This window comes from Callithrix jacchus, chromosome 16 (assembly GCF_049354715.1).
Source record: "Callithrix jacchus isolate 240 chromosome 16, calJac240_pri, whole genome shotgun sequence".
Lineage (NCBI taxonomy): Eukaryota > Metazoa > Chordata > Mammalia > Primates > Cebidae > Callithrix > Callithrix jacchus.
The window spans coordinates 3,225,176-3,247,040 of NC_133517.1; the positions used below are offsets into that span (position 1 = coordinate 3,225,176).

Sequence of the window (21,865 nt, forward strand, 5' to 3'; positions counted from 1 at the left end):
CATACACAGGATCACAGGAACCACATACCAAGCTCCCAAGAGATTCTCTTATTCTCACGCATGTAACTTAAAATTGATCCCAGCAAGGAAATTGCTGCACGATAGTAATGAGAATAAATGAAAAGCCACAAACCAAAACAAAATAAAAATGGAACCTAGGGAGATTAAAAGAATACGAGAGGCTTTTAAGTATGCACATTTAACATAATCAAGTAAGAGAATGAATCGAAGCCATGTTAAAAGGAAAAGGTAAAATACAGATAATTGAAACACTGAATTTCTGGCATGATATATATAATTGAAATTGAAGAAAGACTTAAGTCCTCACATTTAACGAACAGAACCTGTACCAATGTACTCATCTGCAGAACACCTCACTCAGGAAGGAGAATGTATGTATTTGAAACCCGTATCAGTCTAGATAGGCAAGGTTATGGTAATCAACAACCAAAAATCTCATAGGCTGAGCATAGCAGATATTTTTCACTTATGTTAAGTGTCTAACTGAAGTTGCAAAGAAAAGATACAAAAGTAAAAAGTTGAAAAACAGGCTAATTTGATAAATATATTCCCAAACAGAAAGTTAAATTAGAAAAACATAAAGAAACATTTCTAAGAAATCACTATTTGTGTTTTTATAAAGATAGCTTTGAAAATCATAGTAATTGAATAATTTTTCTATTTGGTCTTAGGATAAGAAAACCAGTATCAAAACAGAACATAGAGGCAATCTCTGAATTCTTCTAGACATGGCTTTTCATGACAGCCAGCAGTTACTTTATTGGCTGGGACCTGGCATACAGAAAGGGAACTCCTTATGGCCCCTCACTGGAGCTGCCCACCAGGCATATACTCCCTGAGAAATTTCAGTGTTCTAACTTCTAAAACCTCCAAGTACTGTTTTTTTTTTTTTTTTGGACTCTTACAGTTCATAGACATAAATCTGACCCTATGTAAGCTTCTGATTTCCATTAATATTATTTCTCATACTCTTCATAATTTAATTCTAACTATTCAGAGAACAATATATCTGTGGGGTTTTTTTTTTGTTTTCTTTTTCCGTTTTAAAGAAGTAATGCAGGGTTGTATGATAAATCTTTGTAACTTTCACTCAGTTTTGCTGTGAAACTAAGACTGCTCTACAAAATCAAGTCTATTGAAAAATTAATTGAAGGGTTTCTTCAAACATACATTAAAATTACATTTAAGCATGTGTAAAATACAGGACAATAGTCTCATTTTTGGCAGGAAAATTGTTTTAAAAATGAGGAGTGAATTTAGCCTGAAGTTAATGGGATGTCCTAATTATATTAGTTTTCCGGGCTACTGTAACCACAGACTGCATACTGAGTGGTTTAAGACAGTAGAAGTTTATCATCCCACAGCTCTGGAGTCTGGAGGTCGGAAATCAAGGTGTCAGCAGGGCCACGCTTCCTCAGCATCATGGAGGAGAGATCTTTGCTCTTCCCAGTTTCTGGTGGTCTCCCAGCGACCCCTCAGTTTCCCTGGCTTGCGCTTTTGCCTCAGTCCCTGCCTCTGCTGTAGTACAGCATTCTCAAACTGCCCTTGTAAAGCTGAGGACGCCAGCCATATTAGAACAGGGGCCACCCTAATGACCTCATCTTAATTTGATTACATCTGCAAAGACCCTACCTCCAAATAATACTATCATAGTAACAGACACTGGGGGCTGGGACTTCCACATGTTGATATACTTTCATGAGAACACAACTCAAGTCATAGCAATAATGAAGATTTAGTTCTTACCTAACAAAATATTGTTTACTTCTTTTGGAGGTTGGTGCAGCCGTGGAAATTTTTTTTTACTCATTTTATTGGAAACACAGGATAAGACACAACAATGAAAAGAAACAAAACACTTTGGCAAAAGACTCTAGATGACTTAAGTGGAAGGAAGATTTTCAGAATAAAGTTTTGACACATGGTCTTCAAACCTAGTGTTCCATTTATAAATGTAATTTGGGTGTTTCCAAAGGCCCACGGAGTCATTCAGGGAATGGAAAAGAAGGAACACAATCTGACTTAGTTTCTCAGGCCAGTGACATTTTGATATTAAAACAAACAATAACAGTGTGAGGCAACAAACTTTACAAGACAACATCTCGTTATAAATTTATATAAAAATTATTTATTTGTTTATTTTTAATTGCATTTGAGGTTTTAGGGTACATGTGAAGAACATGCAGTATAGTTGCACAGGTACACACATGGCAGTGTGATTTGCTGCCTTCCTCCTCATCACCTATATCTGGCAATTCTCCCCATGCTATTTCTCCCCAAGGCCCCACCCCCTGCTGTCCCTCCCCTATTTCCCCCTACAGACCCCAGTGTGTGATGCTCCCCTCCCTGTGTCCATGTGTTCTTATTGTTCAATACCCACCTATGAGTGAGAACATGCAGTGTCTGATTTTCTGTTCTTGTGTCAGTTTGCTGAGAATGATGGTTTCCAGATTCATCCATGTCTCTACAAAGGACACGAACTCATCATTTTTGATGGCTTCATAATATTCCATGGTGTAAATGTGCCACATTTTCCCTGTCCAGTCTATCATCGATGGGCATTTGGGTTGGTTCCAGGTCTTTGCTATTGTAAACAGTGGTGCAATGAACATTTGTGTGCATGTGCGCATATAGTAGAACAATTTATAATCCTTTGGATATATACCTAGTAATGGGATTGCTGGGTCAAATGGAATTTCTATTTCTAGGTCCTTGAGGAATCACCACACTGTCTTCCACAATGGTTGAACTAATTTACACTCCCACCAACAGTGTATAAGTGTTGCTATTTCTCCACATCCTCTCCAGCATCTATTGTCTCCAGATTTTTTAATGATCATCATTCTAACTGGCATGAGATGATATCTCAATGTGGTTTTGATTTGCATTTCTCTAATGACCAGTGATGATGAGCATTTTTTCATATGATTGTTGGCCTCATGTATGTCTTCTTTTGTAAAGTGTCTGTTCATATCCTTTGCCCACTTTGGAATGGGCTTATTTGTTTTTTTTCTTGTAAATCTGTTTTAATTCTTTGTAGATTCTGGATGTCAGCACTTTGTCAGATGGGTAAACTGCAAAAATTTTTTCCCATTCTGTTGGTTGCTGATTCACTCTAATGACTGTTTCTTTTGCTGTGCAGAAGCTGTGGAGTTTGATGAGGTCCCATTTGTCTATTTTGGCTTTTGTTGCCAATGCTTTTGGTGTTTTAGTCATGATGTCCTTGCTTATGCCTATGTCCTGAATGGTTTTGCCTAGGTTTTCTTCTAGGGTTTTCATGGTGTTAGGTCTTATGTTTAAGTCTTTAATCCATCTGGAGTTAATTTTAGTGTAAGGTGTCAGGAAGGGGTCCAGTTTCTGCTTTCGGCACATGGCTAGCCAGTTTTCCCAACACCATTTATTAAACAGGGCCTCCTTTTCCCATTGCCTGTTTTTGTCAGGTTTGAACAAAGCATTAAAAACTCAAGTTGAGTGCCGTATATAGATGCATCTACACAACATGACCATAATAGGTTTGTTTCAGTAATATAATTGGTCCAAGATTTAGAAAGTGTCGGTATAATTTTGGTTATAAGCTGATTAAAAAGAAAAAAGTGATCATTTCAGTATGGGCAGAAAAAACATTCCATGTAAAATGCAACATTTCTCTAGAATTTTAGAAAGGCTCTTAGTGTTCTAGGAAAAATGGAACACCCTGACTAAAACAAAATCTCAAAAATCTATTATAAACATTAATTAAGTGTTAGAAGCATTCCATTTAAAAACATGAATAGACAAAAATGGCAGGTATGGAGACTTCAAAATTGCATTGAAAATCACAGCCAAGACAATAACATAAGAAAACGGTAAAGATCAGAAAGGATAAAAGTGCCATATTACTTTTTTGCAAATACTCTTTGTAGTAAATGGAAATGAATATAAAGAAAACTCAATTGCTTTTCCGAAGAGAAAAAAAGGTTAAGAAGAAGCCTAACGGGTCATGCAAATCTTCTAATCTGTAACAATAATTAGAAGATTTCCAGATGGTTACTGAAGAATCCCTATGGAAGTGGACACAGTGAACATAATCAGGTGTAGAAAGATTCGGTAATACTGATATGTCGGTACTTCCCCAGTGATAGATTTATTGTAATTCCAATTAAGATCATAGTAGTGCTTCTTTGTAGCATCAACAGCTAATTTTAAAATTAAATTGGTAAAGCCAATGGCCAAGAAGACCATGGTAGGGTGGCTTGCTGTTTCAGTCAGCAACACTTTCTATAAAGCAAGCTTGTCCCACCTGCACTTGTGGGTGGCATGCAGCCCAGGATGACTTCAAATGTGGCCCAACACAAATTCATAGACTTTCCTAAAATATATGAGTTTTTTAATGATTTTTTTTAGCTCATCAGCTATTCTTAGTGTTAGTGTACTTTATGTGTGGTCCAAGATAATTCCTCTTCTTCCAATGTGGCCCAGGGAAGCCAAGAGATTGGATACCCCTGTTATAAAGCTTTTAGTAATTAAGACAGTAGGACAGAATAGACAGTCAAAAGAAAAAGGGCTCACATACGGAACTATCATATTTTTAAGCTGCAAGAAACATTAGTGAGAAGTGAAAACACATTCAGTAAGTGGTGCGGTGCCCACTGGCTATCATTGGGTTAAAAGTGAGTATGGATTCTGATCTCACATTGTATATGAAAATCAGTTCCAGATAGACTGGTGAGTTAAATCTGAGAGGCAAAATTTTAACTTTATAAAAATGAAAGAGAATATCTCTGTGGCATTGGGGAAGGAAAGAAATTTTTTAGTAATGTATGAAAAAATTGCAAAATTGATATAAAAATTGATATGATGACCTTAGGATTAAGAAAATATTTTCATCAGAATCCAAAATAATAAGATCGATTAAAAGCGCCACAAATAAAAAGAATACATTTGGACGTAGATCACAGTATTTGCATCCAGAAATGTAGAGAACTAACAGTAAGAAAAAAAAGAAACCCGGCTGGGCGCTTGACTCACATCTGTAATCCCAGCACTTTGGGAGGCCGAGGCAGGTGGATCACGAGGTCAAGAGATCGAGACCATCCTGGTCAACATGGTGAAACCCCGTCTCTACTAAAAATACAAAAAATTAGCTGGGCACGGTGGCGCGTGCCTGTAATCCCAGCTAGTCAGGAGGCTGAGGCAGAATTGCCTGAACCCAGGAGGCGGAGGTTGCAGTGAGCCGAGATCGCGCCATTGCACTCCAGTCTGGGTAACAAGAGCGAAACTCCGTCTCAAAAAAAAAAACAAAAAAACAAAAACAGAATTAGTAGGACACAGACAATGACATGAGTTTCAGTGGCAAGTTTGAAAATAATTCAGCAGTTCCCGGAGCTGCCACTGGAGCTCCACTTCCACTGCAAGTTTGTGGGTTTGGGGAAAAGAAGTGTGGGGCGATTTAAAAAATCTCCATGGACAGAGGAATGGGAGGGAGGGAAGATAAATACAGAAAAGATGGGGGCATCCTGGCGCTGAGGCAGGAGGAGCCCTTGAGCCCAGGTTGAAGCTGTAGTGAGCTGTGATTCCAGCACTACAGTCCAGCCTGGGTGACAGAGTGAGACCCTGTCTCTAAAAAGAAAAAAAAAAAAGAAAAGAAAACCTCTGGAAAGAAAAACTCCAGCACCAAGTACTACGTTGTCAAATAAAACTCTGGAAACTGGAGAGTTATTAACATCAGTTACCAATCTCAGAGTGTCCGGAGATGGCTTTTTTTTTTTTTTTTTTTTAGAAAGAAGGAGGTAAGTAGGGAAAGGATAGAGGGCCCCTTCAGATGTGATAGTGACATGAAAGCAGATGCAATGAAATTAAGGATGCTCTAGGACTTAAGGAGAAACACAGCATGTCAACGCCTTCTTCCCATCACCTCCAACACAGTCATCGAAAAGACTGCACCTTCCTATAGTGATAGAAGAGTATGCTACCGAACCAGAAATTCATTTCATGAAATGCATAGGAATTAAAAGAGAGAGAGAGAGAAACCAATTTCAAATAAAGCTATGTAACAATAAAACAGAAATGTGAATCAAAACATTTCCGAAGAAAAATCTCTCAGAAAAGGAACTGAAACAGGAGGAAACAAGAATACAACATTCAAACCTGAATTAAATGGCACTCAGACATTCAAGCAAGCACTTGGAAATCTAAAAGGGCCACCTGTTATCAGAAATTAAGAAAAGAAAGGAGGGGGAGGAAGAGAAGGAGACGTGGCAGCAAACAAAGAAGCAGAAGATAAAGAAGAGGACAGTGCTTTGGGAGGCCGAGGCGGGTGGATCACGAGGTCAAAAGATCAAGACCATCCTGGTCAACAAGGTGAAGCCCTGCCTCTACTAAAAATACAAAAAATTAGTTGGGCATGGTGGCACGTGCCTGTAATCCCTGCTACTCAGGAGGCTGAGGCTGGAGAATTGCCTGAACCCAGGAGGAGGAGGTTGCGGTGAGCCGAGATCGCGCCATTGCACTCCAGCCTGGGTAACAAGAGCCAAACTCCGTCTCAAAAAAAAAAAGAAGAGGACAGTGAAGATGAAAATGAAAGAGAAATTGGGGAAGGACAGCACTGATGAGAGTTGACTAACAAAATACATTAAGATGGAATAAGTTACAATGTGTTAACGGATAATGTGCCTGTCCCAGGTTTGACAACTCTCCAGGCAACACTGAGAACGATGATATGCTTCTTGTGGAAGTATAAATTGTACATCCATTTTGGACAGCAGTTTGGCATTGTCTACTAAAACTGAAGATGTACATATGGATGCATATCATAGAGTAATTCTGTATACTCATTATGGAAATATGAATCATATATCTGTTTTGGACAGCAGTTTAGCATTAACAATTAAAATTGAAGATATTATACTCAGAATATTTCCAGCTCTTGCATAACATAATTTAGAGCAGGCATCAGCAATCCACGGCCCATTGGCCAAATCTGACCCACAATTCTAATTTTGTAAATAAAGTTTTATTGGAACACAACTATGTATATTTGTTTATATGTTGTCTATGGTGCTTGTATGCAAAATGCGAGTTGAGTAGTTGCAACAGAACCCGGAGTTGTCCCACAAAACTGAAAATATTGGCTCTCTGGCCCTTCATGGTAAAAATTTGCTGATGCCCAGTCTAGAGAAACTCTTGCGCATAGGAAGAAACATGCAGAGAATGTTCATAGTGTAAAAGTTGAAAACCTCACAAGTATTCATCACCAGTGCAACTAAACTAAATTGAAATGATTTCCAGTAATAGACTGTTTACAGTAGAGAAAACAAAGGAGGTACAAATGTGTCATCAAATAAACTGCCGAGTGAAAAAAAGGAAGTGTGAACACTGTATTTCCATTTGTGCCAAGGTTAAAACATTCAAACTAAACTGTTTGTAATTTAGGGAATCATATGCATGAAATAAAATGAAGCAAGGGACCAGTTAAGTTGGTGTCACGTTTATCATTGGAGCACAGAGGGAAAAGCCATCAGAGTGGCTCCTACTAAAGGTGTCCAGGGATTGGATCATATTTTCTTTCTTTGAGTGGTGAGCCAAGGCTGTTGGCTTATAATCAACAGTTGCATGGTTTGTTTGTTTCTTTGTTGTTTAGTTTCTAAAAATTGCTTCAAATCTTAGATCAAATACTTTTATTGTCTTTTTAGCAAGAGAAACTTACCTAACACCATCTCCACAAATCATTATTATCTTCTGACTTTTTAGCATGCCTAGCATATACACTGACATGGACATTTCTCAGTGCTGATTTCTTAATTTTCTATGTACTTCTGAAAGAGTTAGCTGGATGCATTTATATACGAGTATCACACACACACTCACATATATATACAGTTACATTCCATATGCTTAGAGAATAATTATAAAGAATTGCACAAGTGACATTGCATGAGGCTTGGTGTTGCATTCCCTTGGTTAGGTTGTGGCTCTGCCTTCTACCTGCGGGGTGATCTCTGAGGGTTTCTTCATCTCAGTGCTTTTCCCCATGAAATGAGAACATGGTTATAATCATATCTACTTTTCTTTTGTGTGTGGATAAAATAATGCTTGGTGCTCATTTGTATAAAGAATATTTTCAATGCCACTTCCATTCTCAGGCACGCGCTGTCTGCCTGTCTCTGTTCCAGGTTGTACGGTTCTCCAGGTGACATTGACCTCTGGCCTGCCCTTATGGTTGAAGACCTGATTCCTGGGACGAGAGTGGGACCCACACTTATGTGCCTGTTTGTTACCCAGTTTCAACGGCTAAGAGATGGAGATAGGTGAAGGATTATCTGTTATTCTTATTAAATATTACAGAAGTTGTTTTTGACCTAAAATGTATATGTATAACATTGTGATTTATATATTTTATGATTTAATGCATGTTGAGTATAATAAATATCAGATAGCATTTGGTGACAGAACTTTTGAAACCACTGATATTATCACATATCATTCATTTTTGCAAATCTTTGTAAGAAGAGAAGAAATAGAATTTTTCAAAAGGCAGTGGAAGTTAGTGATTGAGAGGATGTAGGCTAGATGGACTACATGGCACTTGAATCTGAGTCTCACCACTTACAGCTGTTTAACTTTGGGCATGTATCCCTTGGGACCACGTTCCTCACCTGTAAAGTGCGAATAACAATTGTACCTGTTCTGTAGGATTTCTGCAACCCTCAATGATGTTGAGGAGGAAAGAACTGAGAGCAGCCTTGAGATTGTCTCCTTTCCTTTTCATGGAGGAAGACATGCTGACCCTAGACCAGCCCTCCCTGTAAAATTACATTATGGGGACATTTATGAGTGGCAAGATAATCGAGAACTCTTCTCTAAAATTTCTTGCTTTATCTAAAATATTCAGTGTAAATAAATTCCATTATGAAATTATGAAAAACAGAATGTAAGTTAGTCATGTAATCAATTTACTGTTCCAAGACTAACCAAGAATAAAAACCAAGAAACCGAAATGTAGGCAACCTCTCCTGAGGCTGCTTCTGTTCTAAGACACATACGCTCTTCTATTGCTTGGAATCACGTCTGTCCAGGGTGTGGTATCTTCTGAATCATTCGTAAAGTTTAGTGTTGAGTAAGATCTAGGAATCTTGTAAATCTGTGTAACAGTGTAACCTTTTGTATTACTGCAGAGATGGTGTATATAAGACTTGGAACAAAGCCCAGAGCTTAGTTTTTAATTAAAGTTACAATAAAAATTTTTCTTAAATTTTCCTTCAAATCTCTTCCATTTGTAAATTACAAAGAAAGTAGCAAAGGATTTAATTCCCTTTATTAATAGTATATTTGATTAAATTACTTTTTAAAATCATTTTTAACACTGAATTTCTTGACTCACATTATTGTGTTAATATGCTCAATTGGCAATAGTTTAAGAATATATGTATTCAAAGACAGAAAAAATTGAAAAAGCTTCAGTTTTGGGGGGTAAACTGTCTTCCCCACATATGTTAGCTTGCGAGGCTGTTGTAACAAAGTCCCATAGCCTGGGTAGTTTAAACAACAGAAATGTATCACCTACATCATCCATTTTACCTTAAATACCTGTCTAAAGGCCCTGTCTCCAAATTGAGTCACCTTTGAAGGTGTTGAGGCATAGGACCTCAACATAAACATTTTAGGGAGACACAGCTCAGCCCATAACACGAAGATAGTTAGTGGTAAGGAATCTTTTTGTTTACCATCTTAATTTCCTGTTCTATAACCAGCATGAAAAAGTGCTTGGCATATGGCACTCAAATATTTCCTGAATGAACAAACCCAAGGATTGACTTTACTGAACCAACTCAGGGATTGACTTTAATAGTTCTTTTATTTAAAATTTACTTATCTTTTCATCCTTTCACTTAAAATTGAATGTGCTTATTCTAGTTAGCTGATAGATATAACCAAATAGTGTCTATTAATTATCAAAAGTGCTATTTTCTTTTTAGGCAAACATGTTAATATTACATTGCTCAGACAATTTCTAAGGTTAGTTTATGGAATTTAAATGTAAAAACAGGGCTAGGTGTGGTGGCTCATGCCTGTAATCCCAGCACTTTGGGAGGCCAAAGTGGGCAGATCACTTGAGGCCAGGAGTTTGAGACCAGCCTGGCCAACATGGCGACTTCCGTCTCTACTAATGATATAAAAATGAGCCAGGCATGGTGACGGGCACCTGTAATCCCAGCTACTTGGGAGGCTGAGGCAGGAGAGTTGCTTGAACCCGGGAGGGAGAGGTTGCAGTGAGCTGAGATCCTGCCACTGCACTGCAACCTGAGATACAGATTGATTGAGACTCTATCTCAAATAAATAAATAAATAAATAAAATAATAGGCTTTTCTTTTTTGGGGGAGAAAACGTTAGAAAACTTTCCTTTGAATCATTTTGTAAAGCTTGAGTACAAAGTGATAGTTTAGAAGCATGGGATTTAAGAACGTTGTCAATATTGGAGGGAATTGAAAGGATGCTCAGTTGAAGAGCAAGCGTCATTCTTCCAATATGCTTCTTTTGTGCTGAGCCCTTCGTGGCGCTGTGGCTGTTTGACACACAGCTGAGTTCTCAGGGCACAGACCCACAACAATGCCTTTTTTCGTTGACTACCAGGTTTTGGTATGAAAACCCTGGAGTGTTTACCCCGGCCCAACTCACTCAGCTGAAGCAGGCATCCTTGGGTCGGGTGCTCTGTGACAATGGCGACAGCATTCGGCAAGTGCAGGCGGATGTCTTTGTAAAGGCAGAATACCCACACGATTACATCAGCTGCAGCGAGATCCCGAAGGTGGACCTGCGAGTGTGGCAGGACTGCTGTGCAGGTCAGTAATCACGCAACGAGCTCCAGCTGGATTTATGGGTGTGTTCGCACGCTTGAGTTGTTTTCAGTGGCAAAGATTATGCGATTTAAACAAAGATACACAAAAAGCCAACGACACAGAACTATCCATTTGAAGGGGCGGACGCCAGGAACGATAGAGGATCCCAAGCTGTCCATCCTCTTCCATTCTACACTAACCTGGTTAGAATGGGGGCACTTGCTGGCAAAACGGGCCTCTGCTTTCTTATTGCATTTCAGATTTCTGCACCAAAGATCAAATGCTGATCACTTGGTACTGATTATGCCTACTTCTTAGGGTTCATCTAACAAGAGAGAAATGAAAGTTGATAGTAACTTGGCTAACTTGGATTATTCATACTTCAGAGGCTGTTGCAGTAGGGCTCATTGGAAATACAAGGAAATTTTGATAGTATCAGGAAAAAACTTTCCCTAATGGCACAACAGAATGTGTGACATCTACAGCATCACCATTTACGAACCAAACTTTCCCTAAGGTGCTTCTAGAAGCATCTATTTTGTTCTCAATGATACTCTTTTAGAAACGTGGGTTTCTTTTTCCTTTGATGAAAGAGTGGCTTGAAAATATTAAATGACATTCTCAAAGCCCAGAGATGAGTTAAGTGGTGGAGCCAAGGCCAGAGAAAAGATGTATTGTTTGTTGAAACACAGAGGCAAACTGAGGACTTGATGGTTCTGGAGCGGAACATGCTGATGTCTTCACAGGCGAGCAGGTGTCTGTCACGTGGAGGATACTTGCAGCTCCTCTGAATGCCAATGGGATAAGGGCCACCATAGCCTCATGCCTGCTCCGTGTAGTGGCCGTAGGCCTGGGAGTTCTGATGTTCTCTAGGACTGAAATGATCGTTCTCAGTACCTAAGTAGTACTAGAGATTTGTGGTCAGGGGAGGAAATTGAAAGGCACTGCTAGAAATATGATAGAACACCATCCAGGTACGGTGGCTCATGCCTGTAATTCCAGCATTTTAGGAGGCCAAGATGGGTGGATTGCTTGAGGTCAGGAGTTCAAGACCAACCTGACCAACATGGCAAAACCTCGTCTCTACTAAAAATACAAAAATTAACCAAGAGTGGTGGCAGGCTCCTGTACACCTAGCTACATGGTAGGCCGAGGCAGGAGAATCACTTGAACCCGGGAGGGGGAGGTTGCGGACAGCCCAGATTGTGCCATTGCACTCCAGCCTCGGTGACAGAGTGAGGCTCGATGGCATCTGAGTCACGGTTGCCTTTTTCGCTGTGGTGGTGGTTTATCGGGCAGCAAAATCCCCGGTACTGCGGGGAGGGTGGTGTAAGGGCAGCCGAGAGAAAGGAGAACAGACCCAAAGTCAGGCAAGCACGTTGTATTAACCTGCCAGGCTTCTCTGTAACAGTCAGAGGAGGCAGCCCCGAGCTTATGAAACGAGGGATGTTTATGGGGTGAAGGGGCATAGGGGGTTTTAGGTCTGAAATAATCTGTGGGCTGGTAACAGGCACCGAGATAGTTTGTTAGCTTGTAACAGATCTGCAGTACATCATCCTGTGACATTTGTGGCGGCAGACTTTTATAAAAAGAAAGAAACCAGGAGTTTTTTAAATAGATGTGTGTCAAACAGGAATTTACAAGTGTGGAGGCCGTGGTGACCAGAGCAGCGCCCTGCAAGGAAGCAGTGGATCTGCGTAGAGGCAAAGGCGGGGTGCCCCTTACACTGACACTTACCATTTCTGGCTCTTCTCCCCTCTGGCCATGTGATAGGTGATTCATGGAAACACCTAGCTCATAATTGTCCTGAGCCTTTCAAGGTGGGTGTTATTATCCCTGATTTACATATGAGGAATATGAGGCTCCCAGAAACTAAATCCGTTTTCTTTTCTTTTTTTTTTTTTTGAGATGGAGTCTTGCCCTGTCACTCAGGCTGGAGTACAGTGGCATGATCTCAGCTCACTGCAATCTCTGCCTCCTGGGTTCAAGCAATTCTCTTGCCTCAGCCTCCTGAGTAGCTGGGACTACAGGTGTGCGTCATCACGCTCAGCTAATTTTTTTGTATTTTTGGTAGAGACGGGGTTTCACCATGTTGGTCAGGATGGTCTCGATCTCCTGACTGATCCGCTTGCCTCGGCCTCCCAAAGTGCTGGGATTGCAGGTGTGAGCCACCATGGCTGGCCCCTAAATCCATTTTCTAAGGTCTCACAGCTGACCTGAAGGCCTTGGCTCTTTGCTCTGTGCCCACTGCCACCTGGCACAGAGACAGTGAGCAGGCACCCACCACAGGCGGTTCCTCTGCTGCCCTCCCCTCATTGCCATTGTTCCACACTGAGGACAGGAGGAGGGCTTCTCTGGTTGTTTAAATGGTAATGCACCTGCTGTGGACAATGTTATGGAAAATGCATGGCAAGGATGTAACAGACCAGGGGTGAGTTGGGGTCCTGAGCTTGTGCAGTGTTCTTACTAAGATCTGCCATCCTAATCAATAATAAAAATACTGTCTCTCTGAGAGTGTCTTAAAGAAAACTCTGCAAATAAATAAGCCAGTAGCCAACATCTACTACATAACTGGGTAGAAAATACAGTGATTTTGTTTACAGCACTATAAAAATGCTCAGAAATCATGTCAGTAGCAAAATTACCTAAGGAAATGAATATGCCTGGCATAGTTCCAATCATAATGTAATGTTTGTAATGAGAACCATTACGAAAGGATGCACATTTTATTTTTCCAGGTACTTTTTGACTACCAAGCATGGATTTTTCAGAAAAATTAAAAGACAGTTTAAAATGAGTAGCTTAAAAATAAAGACGTTTAGTAACTGCTCCAAAGTGGACCACTTTCTTACTGTGTGGGCTCCTTCCAGTTTCCAGTTAATGGCAACATTGCTGTATGTAGATGAGGGGCCTCCTGAAACTGTCAGATCTCTGAGGAACTCGTTTCTAGACTGTGGTTATGTAGTTTCAGGTAGGTTACACATTTTAACGGTCTGAGTTAGTTAAAGGAGTTGGGAAGTGCTGGCATCGACCACGTTGAGACCATCCCTGACACCGGAAGTTGTGAATTTCCCAGACAGAAAAGGCATATTAAAAGACCTGGAAACGATGTCACTCCTCAGTCCACTTGTCTTTGTCATGTGTTCATTCATGTTGTATTAATAGATTTCTCCCCTCTCCTTTGCTGATCTCACTTAGATTAAAATAAACGATCGTGTTAAAATTATTTATTTATTTATTTTTCTTTCTTTTTGTTTATTTATTATTTTTTTTGAAATGCAGCCTTGATCTGTTGCCTAGCCTAGAGTGTAGTGGCACGATTTCAGTTCACTGCAACCTCCGCCTCCCGGGTTCAGGTGATCTCCTGCCTCAGCCTCCCAAGTAGCTGGGATTATAGGCCCGCGCCACTACACCCGACTAATTTTTGTATTTTTAATAGAGACAGGATTTCACTACATTGGCCAGGCTGGCCTCAAACTCCTGACCTCAAGTGATCCACCTGCCTCAAACCCCCAAAGTGCTGGGATTACAGGCGTGAGCCACAGCACCCAGCCAACTCAATTATTTTAAGTGGCATTATCCTAGAGAAAAATACAGATCTCTGTGTGGGATGTAAATGGCCACTCCAAGCAGTCCTAATGGTTCATTTTGTTAGAATGAAATACATGATTAAACTGATTTTCAGCTCTTTATGTTACTTTTATAAAATAATTTTATTTTCAACAGGGCTATTTTTTTTCAGTTTTGTTTCCCATGAATAATAGCCTACAGGTTAATACTGATGTCAACATCTTCAAATTTTCACTACAAATTTTTAAAATCCTGGGAAAACTCTTCTCCTAAATTCATAAACATATCGAAACGGACTCCAATCTGTTTAAACAGTGCTGATATAAATGCAGTCAAGATTTGCACTGTTATGTCTTGTTACTGTTTGTAGGTAGGAAGCGCGAGGTCTAAATAATGAAGCTGGGATTTGTGTCACTCAGCTGAAAGGCTGTAGGTCTTGTGGATGATCATACTGGAGAAACTCGGGTGTTAAGGACTTGGTTCGCATTTTTCGTGTCACTCATTGTGTTCAATGAAGAATTTTGTTATCCACTCTTTTTCACTGATGAATTTCAGTTTCTCTTCACAGAAACTAGAGACTTTTTTTTTTTGAGACACAGTCTCTCTCTGTTGCCCAAGCTGCAGTGCAGTGGCGCGGTCTCAGCAACCTCTGCCTCCCGGTTCAAGCCATCCTCCTGCCTCTGCTTCCTGCGTAGCTGGGATTACAGGTGACTGCCACCACACCCAGCTAATTTTTTGTATTTTTAATATTTTTAGTAGAGACAAGGTTTCACCATGTTGGCCAAGCTGGTCTCAAACTCCTGACCTCAAATGATCTGCCCACCTCAGCCTCCCAAAGTGCTGGGGTTACAGGCATAAGCCACCATGCTCAGCCAAATACTAGAGAGTATTCTAAAACAGCATGGTAATTTTGTTTTTCTTTTTTCTTTGAACTAATTTCATTGTCATTCATGTTTTTTTTCATACCTTGTATAAATTTCCTGACATCATTCTATGTATCTGCTATGTAAGTAACTCCTTTAAAATATTGCTTAGTGCTTAATGGATAGAATTGTATATAACAACATTTACACAACCATAATTTGCGTATCAGGGATCATATTTCCACAGTCTAGGTTCTTATAGAATTCCCAAAGCAAACTTGCTGAGGTACAGCATATAAGTTTTTTAATGAAAAAAATGTTGTCAGATTCATTTCTAAAAGAGACACTGGGAAATTCTACAAACAATATATTAATACCCACTTTACTTCCCCAGCAGCAACTGGTGATATAGTCCTTGTTTTTTTGATAGTTGAATGAGTTAAAAACTTAATTATCGCATTCATTTTAATTTGCATTTCTCTGTTAGTATGTTTTAACCACCGTTTCCATGGTTGTTGGTTGGGGATTGGCTCTGTGCATGTGTGTTCACAGTTTTTGTCCTTTAATCAATCTGTTTGAGCTCTCTGCAAATGCTATGTGTTAACAGTGATGAGTATGTACCTCTCAGGCTTGCCACCTAATTGAAATGGTTTCGTCATTTACCCAGCAGCAGCATACGTGCTTCCTTTTATGTAAATTTCTGTATACGTAAGTAGATTTCTTTCAGTCCACTGGTCTTCTCTGTAACAAAACAGCTGCTGCATTTCACCTGCGCAGCTGCTTCTTCTCCCTGTGCACTGCATTTCATTAACATGGGGATGTTCTTTAATTTAGTTACTCATTTTCTGTTATTTAGAGCTTCCCTCTTCAGGCCAGCCTTATTAATTTTTCTCATTATTTGAATATGAACGTATACATAAATACATAAAATGTATCATCTGTGTCTGTATACATGTATAGGTGTGTACACATACAGGTATGTACATTGTTAAAAGAAAAACCTTAGACAAATTAAATTTTACAGAGTTTAATTGACAAACAGTGATCTGCAAATCGGGCAGCCTCCTGAGCCAGAGCGGGCTAAGAGAGACTCCAGCACACCCACGTGGTGGAAGATTTATGGACAGAAAAACAGAAGTGACGTACGGACAACGGAAATGAGGTTCAGGAACAGCCAAACTGGTCACAGCTCAGCATTTGCCTTATTGGAACCTGATTTGAACAGTTGGCTGCCTTTGATTGGCCAACTGGTTATGAGGCTCAGTGAGCAGCACAAAAGTTGGTTACAGTCCGTTTGCACTTCCAGTCAGGTTACAGTTCACTATGCCCAGAAGTCTTCAGGGCAGACTTAAAATTTGAAAGGAGGCAGCTTTGGGCTAAACGTCATTGAGGAATTTCTTTCTTTTTGTCATCCTCTCAATTTTGGGAGATAGACCAAAACTTCAGGAACTAATGTCACTCTGTCGTCATGATGAATGTCAGGTAATTTTGTGTGAGGGTTAGAGTACGGGCAACCTTCTTTTGTTGTAATCTACCATTCACGGGGGGAGAAAGGTCTGTTTTAGGATCTATCTCCTTTCCTAAAGTTTCAGTTTGGTTATGTTGCATCTAGCACAAGTGCCTCCGTTTTGGTTTTGTCTGGTTTGTTGGAGCCTAGTGCAGGAGCTCAGTCCAGAACAAGGGCTTCCCATAATTTCGTTTAAAAAACTCCTCTCCCTTTTTGGTAAGGTTCTTACTTAGGTGAGAGTGTGACCAGTACTTAGGGCCTTATCACCACTCTCAGTTACCATCATTTGGGGTTTTCTGTCTCAGCATATGATTCATAGGCTACGATGTCCTCATGGGCACGTGTTTCTTTGAGTTTTTGTCATTTCAGTTGGAGAAAGGCCATTTGACGATCTACAGATGGATTCATGCAAACGTTTAAAATTTTTGAGAGAAAACAATGCAGCAGGGAGACTGCTGTTTTTATTATCAGGAGGATAATACCAAGAGCTTGGAGTATGCTCCTTACCCGGGGTCCCATAAACCAAACTAACCAAATAAAATCAAATAGATCAAATAGTGAGCTAGGTAAAGAATCTACTCACTTTAGCCAAGCAGCTTGTTTATTAATCCCTTACAACTGAATCTCTATACTACCTGATGTGATGTATTTCTCCATGTGTAACAAGAAGTGCCAACAAGTGCACAGGCACTTCCGTGTTTATCTAGTAAGTGATCTAGAGCAATTTTATTATTTAGCACAACTTTCACAGGAGCATTTAAAGTCTATTATGCGTGCCTGTAATCCCAGCCCTTTGGGAGGCCAAGGCGGGCAGATCATTTGAGGCCAGGAGTTTGAGGCCAGGCTGAGCAACATGGTAAAACCCTGTCTCTACTCAAAATACAAAAATTAGCTGGATGTCATGGTGGGCACCTGTAATCTCGGCTACTCAGGATGCTGAGGCAGGAGAATTGCTTAAACCTGGGAGGCAGAGGTTTTGGTGAACTGAGATTATGCCATTGCACTCCAGCCTGGGCTACAGAGAGAGACTTCATCTTAAAAATAAAAGAAAATAAAATGAAAAAAAAAATAGAGAAAAAGTAAAGTCTGTTCTATAACCGTAGCATTTACCGTATTGCCTGCTACAGGAGCCTATCATAAGGGATACATTTCTAATCGTTGTTTCATTTACTCCAAACCATGGGACAAGAAACCTGGAAAAGCGAAGGCTTCCTAGTAATTTTCTCCATAACCTATAGAGGCAATGTTCTCTTTAACCTATCACGTAAGTTAAGAGGATTGGACCAATGTTCTGCTTCTGTCTGATTGTGAGGCAAAAAATGTACCATGAACATTTCTCACACTGGCCCTTCATCTTCCATCTATGAAAGGATAAAGTTGTCCATATATAAGGCTAGCTGCAATATCTTTCACAAATAAAAGTATGAGTTCACACAACAGTTTCCTTTTTCACTTTTGTTGTTCATAGAAGTATAAGCAAGGGAAAAAAAGGAAAGATAAGAGTTTTATGATAGCAGAGACGTCTTGACTCTCGGTCTGGTGAAAAAGCCACCGGCATCAAGGGTGTCATCTGCTTCTGGGGAGGAGTTTTCCTGGTTAGCTTCACCATAAGCTTTCCAGTGGGAATACAGTTGTTAGAGTGCGGAGGGGACCTTCTGAGTTGTGAGATCATGAGCCCAACGTTCAAAGTCACTGAGTTTTGCTGCAATGTGATGGCAAAGGTAGACTCTCTGATGTTCTTAGAAGATTCAGTCTTCAGGTTCTAGATCGTGAAGGGGTTGATTGTCGTCAGTCAGATCACCATGTGAAGCTTTCTTCACCTTTTCAAAATGCAGTGACATAGTGCATTAAGGCTTTGCAGCATTTAGTTATGTCAGAGTTTATTAGTGGAAGATACATGAGATTATATTACTAGTGATGACATAACGAAGGTGTCAACTTATGTTTTACAGTGGAATTGGATCTGATTGTCATTAGTCTACAATACGTTTGACCAAAACAATTCATATTCAGTGAAAATGATAATTAAATGAAATTCCTTTTTGAATGTTTAAATGTCCTATCAGGTAGCAGAAGTGTACCTGAAGTTTTGACTGTCTTCCCAAGATGTGGGTTTGAGAAATGAAACATTATTCACAAACTATTTAAGCAATTTAGAACAGTTACCACATATACATATCTAAAGACATTATATATTAATTATAATTTATGCATTATAAATTTATAATGTATATAAATTATATATTATATATATTTGTTTATGTATTATATAAGACCTATATTTACATATTATACATTATACATAATTTATGCTTATATGTAGTACATACATATTTATGTATTATATAAGCATAAATTTTATATAATTTATTATATATAAATATGTCTTATATAATACTTATATATAATTATAATTATATTATAATTTATATTACATGTAAGTCATTTGTTTTATATAATATAAATATATAAACTTATAATTTATAAATGTATGTAATATTCATTAATTTATAATTTATAAATCATATAATTATAATTTATGATTTATAAATTATAATTATGTGTAATATTTCTAAATTTGTAGTTTATAAATCATATGTAATATTTCCAAATTTATAATTTATGAATTATATGTAATATGTCTAAATTTATAATTTATAAGTCATGTAATATTTCTAAATGTGTAATTTATGTCATATATAATATATACTTTGTAAATTACATATAATATATATTTACATATGAAAAACGTAAACATATATTTATATGTTTATAAATATATTTAATTTACATCAGTTTATCTCTTTTATGCTGAGCCGTGGAGTGCAGCCCTTTTAATAATGACAGCTTTGAGGACTCAGGAAGGATGAGGCAGCTGTCCAGCTTCTCCATGGGTCAACACTTTACGTTCCATTCACGACCTCTTTTAACACACATAATTTAGCTGCTTCGCACTGATAGCTAATGGATCATCACAGGTAATTTGACTTGGACCATGGAGTTTATTCCAAATGTGTATCTAAACAACTTTAGTACTAGCTGATTCAACATGAAAACCTGGCAAAATATTTTCTTGGTATTCAGCTAATGTTCGTCCCACTTTTGTTAGCAGTTACATAAACCAGTCAGTCTCTTCGTTACAGTTCCAGGAATTCTCACTCTGTTCAAGTGATATGATACCAAATATATCAGAATCCTGTGTTCAAGAGTTCTTGTCGGGTCCTTTCCATTCCTTCATGAACCTCCCTAAAGACACATGAGTCTATGATTTTACCGGCCTGTGCAGTTTTCAGAATTCAGCAGTTAGCTGTGGAAATCACTGTACATGGTCCTAATTAAAGTCAATTGACAAGGAACTTTGGTTATTTCTGTGGCCTACGATAAACTTAACCTAATAACCATAATTATGACTGATAGCATATTTCCAGACATATCAGAATTTGAGAAATCCCGTAAAATTTTTGGAACACTTATTAATTACATATTCACTAAAGTAGAACTTGAAGAAAGTCAGACATTACTTCTTATTACACCAGGCTTACGATGTAATTTAACACGTCAAATAAGCCTGTTTATTTCTCCGTTGGATGTTGTAGGGGCCCTCTACAGCATCCCAAATTTAAGGATAGAAAAAGGCTTAATTGTGAAATCTGATTTTGAGTAACCTGTCAAATATGCCTCAGGTTTAAAACACTTGGCCAAAATAGGATCTCACGGTAAAGTAATAGTCACTTATTTTGCCAAAGTGGTAATTAAGAGATTTTAAAACGTAAAAACCTTTATTCATTGATAGAGACGAGACTGTTTTCCAAACAATCAAAAGACCTGGGAGAGACAGCATAAGACAGAATGTTTCCCCTACTCTATTTTTTTTAAAATTTACTCAAAAGGTGAACAAAAATATTTTATTGTCACTTATTGAAACTTCATGAAATTGTGGTTCAAAAGAAGAAGACAAATTCTACTTTTGTGTTAGTATACTATCAATACTAAAGATAATTTTAATAAAACCTTATAAATAAATATATCAAATTTATCATCTTTTGACCACACAAAATTTCCATAAAGCTTTTGTGTTTTACATTTTTCCCTAACTACATTCACCTAGTTTTATCACTTTTTCTCCTCAGTATGAAGAAGGAAGTTGTCTAGGGTCTAGTAACTTCAAACTAGACAATTATTTTAACAAACACATTTATATGTCTTTATAACTTTCCTCATTGAAAGCATAACTTGCTTTTGTTTATACACTCTGTATACAGAATTATTTGTCCCATATCTAGTAGTTTTAATCACATATATTAATGACAGTTTTAACTCTTAGGAATCTTAATTTCTGATGAAAACCTTAGAAAGTAATTTTGAACTGTTTTATATTAGTATTTGTAGATAAAAACCATTAAATATTTTTTTTTAGAAAGGGTTCTTCAAATTATTTTTTATTGAAAGATCTAAATAGGTTTAGCTTTTCTTTACCATAAAAAAACATATTAAAGTATATAAACTCAAGTTTAGGATTAATAATTAATGTTTCAGTATTTTACTTGTTTACAAATAACTCAGAACTTTTATGATCATCTGTTATTTAATTTACTATAACATGACTTTAAGATTTTAAATTTCTTTTCAAAATTCTTTTCAGAATTTTTATAACAAGTGCCTTCCCTAATGCCTTCCTCCAGTTAGCTTTGCTAATGTCTTCCCCCAGGTGCCTTCCCTAATGTCTTCCCCCAGGTGCCTTCCCTAATGTCTTCCCTCAGGTACCTTCCCTAATGTCTTCCCCCAGGTACCTTCCCTAATGCCTTCCTCCAGTTACCTTTGCTAATGTCTTCCCCCAGGTGCCTTCCCTAATGTCTTCCCCCAGGTACCTTCCTAATGCTTTCCTCCAGTTACCTTTGCTAATGTCTTCCCCCAGGTGCCTTCCCTAATGTCCTCCCCCAGGCGCCTTCCCTAATGTCTTCCCCCAGGCGCCTTCCCTAATGTCTTCCCCCAGGTGCCTTCCCTAATGTCCTCCCCCAGGCGCCTTCCCTAATGTCCTCCCCCAGGTGCCTTCCCTAATGTCCTCCCCCAGGTACCTTCCCTAATGTCC

General features: G+C 38.6%; 1 protein-coding gene across 2 annotated transcripts in view; it reads left to right on the forward strand.

Annotated features, from left to right (window-relative positions):
• PXDNL (peroxidasin like) overlaps positions 1-21,865 on the forward strand; it is a 513,916-nt gene that overhangs the window by 436,467 nt on the left and 55,584 nt on the right. For both annotated transcript variants that reach the window (XM_035277673.3, XM_002758891.6), the window contains exons 18-19: positions 8,172-8,306; positions 10,631-10,839. In XM_035277673.3, the coding sequence (XP_035133564.3) occupies positions 8,172-8,306; positions 10,631-10,839 (344 nt within the window). The remainder of the gene's footprint in view (positions 1-8,171; positions 8,307-10,630; positions 10,840-21,865) is intronic.